Source organism: Hyaena hyaena, unplaced genomic scaffold (assembly GCF_003009895.1).
Source record: "Hyaena hyaena isolate Hyena2069 unplaced genomic scaffold, ASM300989v1 scaffold_75, whole genome shotgun sequence".
Taxonomy (NCBI): Eukaryota; Metazoa; Chordata; class Mammalia; order Carnivora; family Hyaenidae; genus Hyaena; species Hyaena hyaena.
Window position 1 is genome coordinate 1,714,708 of NW_024080707.1, and position 14,826 is coordinate 1,729,533.

Sequence of the window (14,826 nt, forward strand, 5' to 3'; positions counted from 1 at the left end):
CCTGCCTTCCCTACTTAGGGAATGACTCCATTATCTATCAAACAACGCCCAAAACAGAAACCTCAAAAGCACCTTTGACACTTCAGATTCTCTCCCCTTCCACAGCCAACCCATCCGCAAATCCTATCAATTCTCCCTCCAGAATTAATTGCCGGTCTGCCATTTTTCTCAAAACTCAACTGCCACCGCACTCAGCCAAACCAGCACCTTCTGTCACGTGGACCAACATGGCACATGATCTTCTTCCTCGTCGGCCTCACCAGTCACACTCTTTCTCATCACCCTCTTCTCCTCCAGCCACACTGACTCTCCTCTCAGCTCCAACCTGCCTCAGAGCCTTCCCACATTCTGTTCCCTCTCTATCAAATGCTCTCAACCAGGGAGATTCTGCCCCGTAGGGGATATCTGGCAAGGTCTGGAGACAGTTTTGATTGTCACAACTGAGGGGGTGGTATCTAATGAGCAGAGGCCAGGGGTGTGGGTAAATACCGTACAATGCACAGGGCAGTCCCTCTGAGAAAAAAACTACCCAGCCCAAACTGTCAGTAGTGCTGCTGAAAAACTGCTCTAACAGAAGAAAACACTTTCCCCTCTCCTTCCTTAGAACTACAGACTCCTTCTCCTTCCAGATTCAGTAGAAGTGTCACCTCCTTAGATACCTTCTCTGACCACACTATTTACATCAGACCTTCTCAATCAAACCTCCTCCCTATATTCTCTATCACAAAAGCTTCCTCCTTCATAGGACTTCTGACAACTCTTATGTATTCCCTGTGTATCACTTTACTTGTTTTCCGTTTGCCCAGCTTGATTTTGCATCTGCGGCTTGCAGAGACCACCTCTGTCTTGTTCACCACAGTATCTGCAATGCCTCAGCAAAGATCACACACTCAGTAGTAATTATATGTTGAATGAAGGATTATGAAGCCATTAATACAGCAAAGATTTACATTAATTGACATCTGAAAGATGATCAATAGAATGGGCAAAAAAAAAAAAAAAAGCAGTTTACGAAATGACAGGATATTTTCAAAAAACTGCACGGTACAGAATATATACCTGCATGATAACATCAGGAAGCGTATCACCAAAAATGCTGGTTATCTCAGGGAACTGTAATTCAGGTGACTCTAACTGCTCTTCTGCTTTTTATCTAGTGTCTCATCTTCCTACCCTACTACAACTGTGACTCAGAGCAGCCACCTCCTTCCTTCCCAAACGTTACTCTGACTGCTGAGATGTCCCCATTCACCCCACTGAACTACACCCTCCCTCACTTGCAGCTTCCCTCTGCTCTCTCCACGGGAAGCACTGCAGATGAGAAGTAAAACGGTAGGAGGTAGGGGGGAAAGAAATGGGGAAGAAGCGATGCCTTGAAAACCCCCAAGTGGGACAACCAGCCCCTTGGGACACCAGACTGCTACCTCTCGCCTCCTCGTTCTGGGCAATTCCAGGAGTGGCAAGGACAGCCCTAAAACAGAGCAGAGCAGGAGAGCAGGCTGTAAAACATCCTGGCCGCCAGCAAGTCCAGCCGCGCCAGGGGGTCGGAACCCTGCGACGTCTCAGCAATCCTGGGTACTCCAGCTTCTCCCGGGCCCAGACTTCTCACCTGAGCAAACAGATACTCCAGGGAGCTGGCGTCAAGGAGAGGGGTTGCATCTGGAACTTTTTTTTTCTCATAGCCATTTTTCTGCTTCTTTGGAGAATGTCGCCATACAGACTGCTCATTATCATTGGTCCCATGCCAGTTGGTGAAATAGAACCTAGAAGGCAGGAAGATAAGTGTCAATTTGGGGAAGACGACCTTCGAATGCACTGGAGAGGGGTCCTGGTTGTACCCAGAGTGCTCAATGCTGGGAGCTAAACTTCCCTGAAAAGCAAACAAACAGGGCTTTCAGCTGCATTGCATGTCACAGGTTAGAAAGTCCTTTTTCTTTTCACTCTTGCAAGCACTCTGTGAACAGCGTCCTGCCAGAACCTGGCCGTGACTCAGGGAGATAAATGGACTTTCCACTGCGTCTTCCTAAATAGGAAAACACACTAACTAGACCCAGGAGCAGGCCTAGCAAGTCCTTTTACCTTTAATAATGCTACCCTGCCTTGAATCCAAGACCTTATTTAACTGACACTTTAACATTCCTATCGAAGAAAACGTAGTTTCGTTGTGTAATCCAGATGTACAGTTAGTAAGGCAGTGCCTCCTATTTCCCAGACCGCTGTTACTTCACTGATTGCTTATCTGACAATGAAGAGAGTTACAAAGAGAAGAAACACATGAGCACTACTACAAGGGCAGCTTGCAGTGCTGTGAATTAAATTAATAAGCACTTGATGCCATTTAATCCTTACAGCAACCGCTCTAGGTAGGTTTCACTGTTTCTGTTTTATGGGTGAGGATAGAAGAGGTTCCAAGAGGCGAAGTGACCTGACTACAAGCCGCTTCTCTTAACTACTACTTGCCTCCACCGCCTGTAGGAGAAACGCAGTGAGTTCTCGAGTGTGTGAAAGTGGGCCCAGGCCATCCCTAGGTTACAGACTCAGCTGGTACCCGGGTTTTGCCCCCGTGACGTGCCCATGTGCTGACAAAAAAACACGATGACATAAAGAAGCAACAAATAAAATTTCTTCCCAAGAAATGCTGCCACAAACCTCAGACTTCGGTCACTGAGCTGCATTTGCAAAGCCTAGACATAGCGGGCCCCGGGCCAGGCCGGGAGTCAAAGGCTATGGTCCCCGCACTCTGGGAGTTGCTTGTCTGTAGGTCTACATGGCAACCAGTCAAATCCAACAATAACAATAAAGTAACATCAGGGGGCAGGTCTCACAAGCAGGAATAGAATGTGACTTTCATGGAGCCCAGTTTTTCCTTCCTTCATAAAAAAAAAAGTATTAAAGGTATATTTTACAACAGTGTTGATATAAAGATGGATATAATCCATCCTGGATTATATTCACTTTTTTTCTGGCTTTAGATGAAATTAAAAGACCTTTGCGAGTCCTTACAAGTATTATGAGCCCTAGGCACTGTGCCTAATAGACAAGTTGTCTCTGGACATAAGGGAGTCTTTGATGAGGTGCCAAACAAGGGAGAAACCACCTTCTACTGCCAGGGGAAGAGAGAAAGGGCTGGGAAGGAAAGTTGGGACCAGAATAAATAAATGCCAGGCTTCAGAGCCTGGACCAGACACAGCAGGCAGGGGAGCTGGCAAGGCAAGGTCACGTGAGGCAGGATGCCCCGGAAGAAAGCTCCACAGAAGGTGGACTGAAATGACAGAGACTGCATCAGATGCCTATGGCAATAGCCTGGGCAATGCTGTGAGCTCTGTGGAGGCGGACACCTCAGCTGTCTTGCTTAGCACTTAATCTCCTGGCATATAACAGATGCTTATTAACACATGATTGTTTGGTGAACAAACAAGAAATGAACAACTTCAGGGAGTAGCAATTAACATGGAGAGGGAAGGATGGATAAGGAAGTTTATATTAAAGTAAAATCAGTATTTTAGAACCTTCAGGGATTCTCTACAGCTCACCTTCTCTATGACTTATGAAAATGATTGAGAATTTGACTGTGGGCTTTGATAGCTCACCCACACACACAGAAAGAGCACATATCCATGGAGCCCATGTGCAGCATAAACCACAGCTATAGGACTGTCCTCTCACCCTCCTATATGACGGGGTCAGGCCCCCGTGGCTATCTGCTGATGAAGGGGCTGGCACTTATGCTATCCCCAGACTGAAGAATAATTTTCAAGGGCAGAACAGAGCACAGAACAGGAGGACTCAGCCGAGATCAGCGATCCAAGATGGGGCAGAAAGTAAGAGGTGAACTGTCTCTATCAACTGGGCAAGTACAGGAAAATCTGACATTGGGGCAGAAAAAAAATTGATTAGGACACAGCTAACTCTTTTGGTTACTGAATCAAGCACAAAACAGAGCATTCTCGCCATTCACACAATAACCAGACATCTACTAGAAGTTTTCAGGATCTGTCTGGAAGGAGACAGGTGAAAAGGTTACGAACAGGACAACGAAGGCAGGAGCTGAGAGCTCGTGAACACTGACCCTGTGCCAGGTACTCTTTACACAAACAAAGCAGGGCTCTCCCCAAAAGGGCATGCAGACAAGTATATTAGGTTTGGCAGTGGAGGAAGGCGGTGAGGAAATGAGAGTTACAGGTGATACAGAAGGGCACCTGGGAAAAGTAAAAGGGTCTCTAGGATGGAGGAGGTTGTTTCAAAGAGAAGCAGTGAAGACAGGCTTTCCCTGAACCAGTCCGAGGCATGGTCCTCTTGTGCCACATCCCGCTGAATCTCTATGAGAAAGAGTCTTTGGACCTGGTGAATCAAGGGCCCAACACAATCTCCAATCAGGTCTGAACACACTCTCCAATCGAATCTGAACAAAAACATTCTTCCAGGCTGTTATCTGAGCCCTGGGGGACCAGCTACAATTTGGAAATCTTTTGGCAAGATGTTCAGACAGGATAAGGCTGAGGAGATCAGACTAATGTGTGACTTTACCACTTCAGTAAAGGCTGAAAGGAGCCTAAAACAAGGCTGCATCTCTAGAGATTGCCCACAGTCAAAGGCTGACAGCTTTCTATTTAATAAGATGACAAAACAAAGAGTAAAAGCCTTTAAATCAGTGACTACCAAATTCAACACCTTCCTAATATCATCCTAAAAAGACAAAACTAGAAGGTACACTGAAGGCAGAAACTCTACACTTAAAATGTGAGTATAATTAGCATACGGTGTTCTATTAGTTTCAGATGTACAATATAATGACTCAACAATTCTGCAACATTCCTAGAAGAAAATACAGGCAGTAATCTCTTTGACAACAGCCACAGAAACATTTTTCTCCTTTAGCTAGGGAAACAAAAACAAACTATTGAGACTACACCAAAATAAAAGGCTTTTGCTCAGGGAAGGAAAACCCTCAACAGAATAAAAAGACAACCTGCCAAATGGGAGAAGACAATTGCAAATGATATATCCAATAAGCAATTAAGATACAAAATAAAAAATTTACATAATTCAAAACCAAAAAACAAATAATTAAATTAAAAATGGGGCAGAAGACATGAAAAGACACTTTTCCAAAGAAGAAATACAGATGGTCAAAAGTCACATGGAAAGATATTCATCAAACTTGGGCCACAAATTCCTAGTATTAGAACATGCTAATGGAAAAAAAAAAAGAATGGCATAAATAAATGTAGTATGACAAGCGTAGATTCCTTTTCAGAATGGCGTGGAGGAATGATACAGGAAGGAAGAGGGAGGGAGAGATAAGTAGACAGATAGACCTATCAGGGAGATATGACTTCCTTGCAAGTTTTTGAGAAAATTATATTATAGATGACTGCATACTGAAAGTTTATGTATATAGCAGCACTCTCAACAATAGCCAAATCATGGAAAGAGCCTAAGTGTCCACCAACTGACAAATGGACCAAGAAGATGTGGTTTATCTATGCAATGGAATACTACATGGCAATGAGAAAGAATGAATCTGGCCATTTGTAAGAACGTGGATGGAACTTGAGGGTGTTATGCTGAGCGAAATAAGTTAGGCAGAGAAGGACAAATACCATATGTTTTCACATATAGGTAGATTAGCAGAAACTTAACAGAGGACCATGGGGGAGGAGAAGGGGAAAAATAGTTGGGGAGTGGGAGGGAGGCAAACCATGAGAGACTCTTGAATACTGAGAACAAACTGAGGGCTGATGGGGGTGGGGAAGAGGAGAAGGGAGGTGATGGGCATGGAGGAGGCACTTGTTGGGATGAGCTCTGGGTGTTATATGGAAACCAACTTGACAATAAACTATGAAGGAAAAAATAAATAAATAAAAATAAATAAGTAAAAGCCATCTAAAAAATTAGGGGAAAAAAAGAGAAAGTTTATGTATAGATATTATACACAAGGAATTCTCCTTAGGTTTCTACAGAACTTTACTAATGGAGAGTAAAATTCATTTGAATGAAAAAGCAAATATTCTTTTTCATAAAAAGGAATAAAGAATAGGCTTATCATACATATATTATAAAATAATAACCATTAAAATCATGATCTAAAAACAGAAACTTACAATTGAAGCTCAGAGTGTTCCCCCAAATAGAGCTGGGATTCCACTGAACAGTCACTAACATTTGTTTTCATATTACACCCTCTTTAGTGGTGAGAGTAGGAGGTTTCAAAGTTTTTGTAGTTTGTTGTAATGCAAATGTTTTACCTTAGGGTGGGATCTTTTTTTTCCAAGTTCAAAGAGCCTGTGGTAACAAAGCAATATCCTGTTGAAGCTCGATGTCAGGTACAAAGTCAAGGTGCCAAAAATGAAGTAGCTGTGTACTTCCTGGCAGCTAACAGAACAGGGAGGAGGCAAAGACAGCTTCTAATAGTGAGGTAATAGTGAGGTATTCACACAATCCACAAAGACAAATGCCTCGAGGAGGGTTCTGGGACAGATAAGAGGATTCACTAGGTGTGTGACTCTGGGTCACTTCACTTCACAACTCACTTTGCCCCTAAACAATTGCAATAGTTGAATCAGGTAAACTCAGGTCTTATCCAAGTCCCAAATTCTACCATTCCAGATTCTGAGCCAAGAGGACAAACCTAGAGGGAAAGAACTAGAACTCAATGACATGCCCCCTTCCTAGACTGCCAGTTGCAAATACACGTTTCAATGCTCGTTCACACAGACAACCCCCAGGCCACAGAAAGCAAGATTACACTTTGAAAAACAAATCCAAATATAGTCAGAAGGCTCAGCTGGGTGGGGTGAATGTTTCCTTAAATCTGGGGCGTGAAATCTCACATGGTACATACCTCTCCTCTTAAGGTGAGACCTTGGGTGACTATAGACAGAGGAAAAAAAAAAAGTCAGCCCTAGGATGATTATCCAAGAAAGCAGATCTGGTTCAACTGCTGCTGAGAAAAACATCCAGATCATTCTGGAATGTTAGCAACTCTACCAACTTCCCAATGGAAGCAGCATCTAAGCTACTGTGGAATGCCTCTGAGATCCCTGAGGGAGTCTCCAGCAGGTCCCTACATTCATTCCATCAGCACCTGAGCCCATCTGCTGGTTTCATCTCATCTATGTAAGTCAAGATCCTCTTCAAAAAGTGTTCACCCTGTTTATAAGCTCCTTTGCTAAAAGCACATTCACTTGTGCTTAACTAATATCTCACAAACATATTTTCAATTCTAGGTAACAGAGAAAAATGCTTATAAACTTGACACCACAGTGAAGTCCTGACTGGCTATGCCACCTTGGGGGACCATGTGACATTTAAGGAAGTCTACAATACAGGAGAAAAGGCAAGTTAAGTACCCATCCGAAGAAAAATGAGAGTCGCACCCACTAGGCAAAAATTCTCAGGGACTGGATCAAAACACCTAGCCCTTGAGAGCAAGAGCAAACTAGAATTTCTAGGGAACCACTTCAGCCGGTGCTCCTCAAACTCTTCAGCTGCAACTTTTAAGAAGTATTTTGCTGTATCATGAGCTGGTATATACACCTGCATATCTCAAATAGAAGTTTTAAAACACAATATTCTTGGGATATGTACATAGGCTAATATTACCTATTCTTGCATTTTTTTTTTTAATTCTGGTCACAAAGCACGAAATTAAATTCATAGGCATGACTCACCACTTGAAAAACTCTGCCGTAGAATACTAATTCTTTTCAAAATACCCTCTGCATCATAATGATTTCTCTTCTACAATGTGGCAGAGGAGAGTGATCAAATTCATTCTGAATTGCATTCCAAATACTGAAGAAGTCCTTTCTCATACCAAGCAAATATAAAACTTACCAATTACAAAATGACTACAAATCTTCTTACTAAGTGACTCAGGCCTCCAAGCTAACTGTCATCCTCCCCCTGCAGGAAGAAGCCAAGCAGGTGCCCATACCTCATCCGGTAGTGGAGCCGGAGTGATGTCTTGTCATCAACCGTGATCGTGTGATTCGGAGCATACCACAGCTTGGTGTTCTCCTCATACAGGGCAAAGAGGTTGTGACACAGAGGAGAGATACCTGGGGAAAAGTAAAACATGCATCAGAAAATTAAAGACAGATGCATCAGGCCATCTGGTCCAGGGCATGATATACACAAAGACAAGCAATTCTCTTATCCAAAGAATCCAGGTCACATTTTTTATCCTCTTAGGGCAAATATGACTTCCAACCAGGTTCAGTCAGGCAGTTTTAATCATGATAATTAAGAACTATGGCTCCCCAGGAATATACACTATAGCTCCTGACTAACAAGATTGAAAACATTGTAAAACAGAAGTCTAATGATGTTTCTCAACACGGTGTCTATGACAGTCCTAACAAATCCTGCTTAAAAGAAAAACTACGCGAGCTGAGAGGTTCCCAGATCCCACCTGAAGTGCACCTTGCTAATCACAGTCAGAAACATCCTTGGAGTCTGGGAAATCCCCAACCTGTCTCCTACAGAAAATATTTAAACAATTCTAACACACCGTGATTATGCATTAAACATGCAAAGAAGTTCCTGGCAGTAGCACACAAAATCATGTGTTAGAATAAATAACCAAAGTGATTTTTGTCAGTGATAAAAATCTATTACCATTAATAATACACTTAACTACTCTGTATAGTTATCATAAATATTTTTTATTAGTAGCCAACTCACAAGAAGATATATGCTTAACAAAAGTGGTCTAACAGTGCTCCCTTGCCTCTCTGTCCCACCACCTGTCTCCTCTGATACAAGAAGAACTAAAGAGATAAAGGAGATTGTAAAGCCAGGAAAGCACCTTTCCACTCACTTCTGAGCCCATAATTAAAATTACACAGATCTGTAATATAAAAGCGTGGAGGAAGGAAAGAAGGTGATTGCAAATAACCAATTATTACTGACATTTTCATCTGTGACCAGGCCTCAAACTAAGATATGGGCAACTTAACCAAAAATATATGAAAATATAAGGTAATAGGAGCTTCCCAAATCAGATGTCTGGAGCGAGACTGACACTGACAGGGACCCTCCACGGCAAGAACTCCCTCTGACATGCACCCTGAGTGAAGAAGTGGCAGATGTGTTGGCGCCTCGCTACACTTCTTGATTCCTGCCTCACAGTTACCTGGAGCAACCCCTTCAGAGGTTGTTGTTCCTCCTTGTGACAGAGAAGGGGGTAAACTTCAAAGAGCATCTTCTCATGGTAACAGGGGCAAATAAGTTATAGATCCAGTACTGTTAGGGCTATGGTTCGGGAATACTACAGTTTTCCATTCGTGAACTGGCCTTTGCAGACTGGCCCAGAAGCCTCATCTTTCTTTGTACATACTCATATTTGAATGGGCACGGACACGTACATATTGAAGCAAAATTTATTTGTAATCCTGAATCTATCTGTATTCTATCGCAGGTCTGATTCTAAAAATATTAGTACTTATAAATAGGAAAATCAAAGATAGCTTTATATACAAAAGTATAGGATAACGGTAACAACAACAGTAACATTTACTGAGGGTTAAGTGTCAGGCATCAGGCTAACACACTCTATGTTTATTATCTCTTAATCCCAACACTTAATGATGTAATTAACATTTTCGCCATTTTATAGGTTAAGTAACTGGGGCCTCTTGAGATTTAGTACGATTCCGAGCTATTCAAGTAAAGTGCAGAGTTAAGATTCAAACCAAGACAGAGCTACTGAGGAGGTACAAGAATGAGAGCTGAAAGAACAAAAATGGACCAAATATATTTGGACAAGAGGGAAGAAAATACTGCCTCCAAAGATCACTTACTATAATAATAATGAGAGCTCCGAAAATATGTGGCATTCCGTACTCATGTACTTTGAAAATTAATAAATGTTTGCAACATTCCCCTGAGTCGGTTATAAAAGAGGTCACTCAATCTCTACAGACTGGGCTTAGAAACTGGTACCCCACATTGCCTGGCCCGGAGCCCAGGGCCACAGCAGGCTCTGTGGCTGTGCCTGCCTGCGGACTCAGGCTCTCTCCCCTCATCTCTGTTAGCAGCAGCCCCTTGACCTCTCATTAACTGCAGCCCAACAATTCTGTACAAATACGATGCTAAGAAAATGGGCCAACAGAATAAACACTATAAGCCAAACCTCAAGGGAAAGGAGAAAAAAACACAATACCTTAAAAAAGTACTTTGGAAGCACCCATTTACATCTAGCCGTTTTGCCCATTACAAATAGTTTTAAAGCTAATGTCTAAAGCTGCTTCCTTTTATACTTTGCTATCCAGTCAAAATAACTTTAAAATATGAACATAAGGGCATGAACCTCATACTCGATGTACCTCGGCCAATTTTATTCCCGGAAGCACCAACCTCTCCCCTTTTATTGGAGCTCTCATATTTAAAGCATTGGAGACAGAAAGATGTAGAGCAGAAAGAAAACAGGGTTTCTGCACAAGCTGTGTCACAAAGTGGGTAGTAATTCTTGAAACGCCCAGACTATCCCAACAGAGTTGTCCTGAGGGCTAAAGATGGTATAAATCAAGCATGGATCACACTGTCTGCCATCACAGTTAATCATCATGCGTTGATTTAAAAAAACAAAACAAAACACAGCTTTATTGAGATGTAATTTACATATCATAAAGTCTACCCATTTTAAGTGTACAATTCAATGAATTTTAGTATATTTACATTGATACAACTGTCACCACAACCCCAGGGGATCAGATCTTTAAGTTTCTACAATTTAACTTCACTTGTCATTTAAAAGTCAGTGGACAAAACTGTCACTGACTCCAAAGTTTAAAGGAGTTTCATTCTGTTATTCATTCTGGTTTCTTACCCTCTCCCTTGTTTGGCAACAGGCTAACTGAAGAAAGACAAGGCTCACTTAAAAAAAAAAAAAAGAAAAAAGAAAAAGACCATGTTGTTCACAGCCTCACTGCCCTTTCTGCAACTTGGTAGTGTGACCAAGCCACAAAGTGACACTCAAGTTCTCACCTCAAGTCAGCATCACGAAGGGGAAGCAGGTTACAGCGGCAGAAGGACAATCCTACCTTTCAGAAGAAGTTTTGAACAATCAATCCTTCAGATCTTGAGAGATGCCCCTTACTGAGCTTGTAACTTTGTGCAAGATGTTTTTACTCATTTAGTGCTGATAGTATTCCAATTTCCCAGATGTAGGGGAAATAAAAACAGAGCCTCCACAGAAGGCAAGCCTCATTCCTTGGGATCCCAAGCTCATTAGTGACAGAGCAGGAATAAGTCACTTTACGATGAAGAAAGTGAAAAATGAAACCCTCAGAATTCAGAACTGGCCTCAGGTGAAACGCACGTGGGTGGCAGAGGCAGGGCAGGGCCCACGCGTGCCCACACTGGGCAGAGTTGGTAAGGGGCAGGGACACCGCACGCCGGGCCAGGGGGCAGTGGCCAGTACTCACAGCACTCCTGCGCCGCCCTGATGCACAGCTCCTCTGCCGTGTACTCCCCGCTGCCCAGCCGGAGCGGCTCCCTGTCCGAAAGATAGAAGAGCACTTCCACCCCCGGCTCGGGGGACTCCAGATTCACCTCCGTCTTCTTGGAGCTCCTCATTTTAGCACAGAAAGCCATGGCATTGCAGTCCTCTTTTATATTTAGATACTGTAGTGGAAGGAAAACGAGACCGTGTGGTCATTCTATGTGCCAGAAGTTCAAGTGGTAAGAGAGAATGTTAGGAAGGTAAACAAGCACAAATACCTCTCAAACAGGTAAGTAACTCTGCCCACCCCTTCCCTCTCTGAAAATCAAACGCATCCGAACTTATGAGATGTCAGACAATCCATTGTAATTATGAATTCATAATCAATTATACATTTTAATTCTTTATGACCAGACCGTATTCTCAAAAATCAGAATAATTTTACATATGGCCTAGATTTGTGTTTCTATAGTTGTAGTTGGAAAATGTGGCTCACTCTGGGAGCGTTCATGTTAATGTTACTCATGCTGCTACCTCTACTGTCACCTCTATTTCATTTCTGAGCTGATCTAGGGCACGAATCACATTTTTTCACTCTATCTCCCACCAAACTGCAAGCTCAGGGAGGCCGTGAACCGCCTCTTATCTATCTTCCTGCCTCCAGAGCCTAGCCCAGGGCTGGCTCTCAGTACAAAGTGACCACCAACTGAAGTTCATGAGCCCTGGAAGGGTCTTGAAAATGAATGAGGCCAAGTCCTCATCACTCCACTGGCAGGTAGACGGATGGGTAGCACTTCGTGGCAGCAGAATGAGGGCTGGAAGCCTTCCTTTGAAGAGGTCAGAACCCGCTGGTGAGAAACTTGCAAATAAGTCCTTCACCTGAACTGCCTCTAAAGGCAGGGCAACTAGGACAAAGAGCCAGCCTCAGCAACTTAAGATTTAGACACGGCCAGGAAGGAAGGGGAACAAGGGAAAGCCTTGTACATCTTCCTTCCCCTCACTCCAACACTAGTAGCCTAAAAACTAATTTCCCTGACCCCAGGTTCCTAATTGCCTGCCTGCCTGCATAGCCAACCTTCACTTAGCCCTCAAAAATAACATCCCTGTAATGCGTACCAGATCCCCCAAAGGCCCCCCCGTTAATCTACAAGAGCAATCTCAAAGTCCTCACTGAAGCCCTCCATCACCTGCCAGCTAGCCTCCCCAGCCCATCTTCCATCACCCCGGCTTCCAGCGTCATGCCTGAAACCCACAAAGTTGCCATTGTTCTTATTATCCCAATTCCTCCTGCCCACATTCTGCTTTTCTCACCTTCCTGCCTTTGGGTCATACTCATTTCTCTATCAGGAATACCTTCCCACCTCATCTTTTTCATGACAAACTATAATTGTCTCTAGAACTCTGCTTGGACATTACCTACCTCCAGGAAATGCCTATGAACCTCTATCCCATCCCCTAAGCTGGATGCCCTCTCCCAAACTCTCCTCGCTGCACTAACCGCACTGGATTATGACCATCTTATTCATGTGTCTGTCTGTCTGTCTGTCTGTCTCTCTCTCAATGGTTTATGCTGGGAGTTCCTTACAGGCAGGGACTATGTCATTCATCTTTGTATCCCCAGTACCCAGCACAGAGCCTTACACTTAACAGGTGCTTGCAGAATGGCCACAGAAGCTTCTCAAAACAAGACAATTCACATAGTGTGGACAAAGCCACAGTTCTTTTTCACCAGACTCATATGCTTACTTATTAGCTGCCCTGGTGAAGGTGAGATACTTAGAGGAGAGATATGAACCAGATACGCCTCAATGCTACAAACTAAGAGGCACTCAATTTTACTTGTTTCATCTCCAAAATAAATCTGAAAAAGAAGCTCCCAGAAATAGGCTGAAAGACTAAGTCCATAACTTAAGGGTTCAGATAAACTAGCAAGCAACAAGTTTTTTTTAAGTTTGTTTATATATTTTGAGACAGAGTGAGAGAAAGTAGGGGAGGGGCAGAGGGGGAGAGAAAAATCTCTCTGCACTATCAGCACAGAGCCTGTTGTGGGGCTCGAACTCACAGAACTCACAAACCACAAGATCATAATCTGAGCTGAAATCAAGAGTCGGACGCTTAACCGACAGAGCCACCCAGGTGCCCTGAGCAAGAAAGTTTTAAAACCCAACACTAAGCGCCCAACTCCACCCTACAATGAAAAACAGAAATGGAAGACAAAGAAGCTGTAGTCCGCTTCGTAAGATGCGTCTTTGTCCTTGAGACCCTATACAGGCATGGCACGGGAAAAATTCAGAGATGGTGTCGCATGCTTTCACCCTAAGGAAATAATGAGGCAAGTATATGTGATTATATATGTACAAGACGTGGCACCATTTAAAATAGGAAAAAATACAAGTGACAATAGGAGGCTAACAAAATAAGAAATAGCAACACAAGGCAATACTATGCAGCTGTTAAAAAGATGACATAAAGCTACGTGAATCACCACTGAAAGATACATATGACATACTGCAAAGTGAAAAATGGCATAATATGTATATCATGATCCTTTTGATCCTGCATATATGTATAATCTGGAAAAACGTACAACAAACCGCGGAAGTGGTGAATATCTAGGAAGGACTATAAGGAACTTTATCTTTTACTTGGGACTTGTCACACTTTTATACTCTTAGGATTTACTTTTAAGCCAGCACACTCAGCATTTAGAAATGAATAAAAATTAAAATACCAATACTGAAAACTGAGAGGATAGAAATACAGGTGTCCTTACAAGTTCAAGATCAGCTTTATTATTCTTTTTAAAAGCTATTTTCCTTTCAGTCCTTTTGTAAAGATATGCGAAGGTACAAACCTGCATTTATTCGGCTGTCCAATGTCCTCCAAAAAGCAGACTGGATTTTCTTCTCTATTATCCAAAGACCGTTCCGAGCTGGGATAGAGACAGGGATAAATAAATAAATCAGCTGCAGAGGTAATTGCATCAGAGAATAAGAGGACACTCTTATTAAGGAAGCAGCCCAAACCATAAGTGGGCAGGAAAAGGCATTGGGGAGGAAGAAGGAGAAAAAAATGGATGAGGACACTGAGAGGACAGAGAGGCATCGTAGAGTATGAATATCAAAGAAGACATTATTTTTACCACTTCAAGAGAGGAAGCCGGGGACTTCTGCTTCCTGGCATAGAGTGCCCCGTCCAGTGTAAGTGAAGACCGTGCGCCTTTTCCGTCAACAACCTCTCCCCTGAGGCCGTGAACAATAGGTCAGGATCCCCAAACTTATGCGCTTTTATTTCCCATGTCCATTTCCTTTAGAAATACCCTCCTCCTAACCCGGTCTGCCCTTGGCCTCATTTAATGTGATACATCCTATGATATG

General features: G+C 43.0%; 1 protein-coding gene across 1 annotated transcript in view; it reads right to left on the bottom strand.

The window, feature by feature from the left end:
• JAK1 (Janus kinase 1) overlaps window positions 1–14,826 on the bottom strand; it is a 127,060-nt gene that overhangs the window by 36,212 nt on the left and 76,022 nt on the right. Inside the window, exons 2-5 of the mRNA XM_039233416.1 lie at window positions 14,304–14,381; window positions 11,433–11,631; window positions 7,940–8,063; window positions 1,610–1,763 (exon numbers count right to left, since the gene is read on the bottom strand). Of these exons, the coding sequence (XP_039089347.1) occupies window positions 1,610–1,763; window positions 7,940–8,063; window positions 11,433–11,631; window positions 14,304–14,309 (483 nt within the window). The 5' untranslated portion in view covers window positions 14,310–14,381. The remainder of the gene's footprint in view (window positions 1–1,609; window positions 1,764–7,939; window positions 8,064–11,432; window positions 11,632–14,303; window positions 14,382–14,826) is intronic.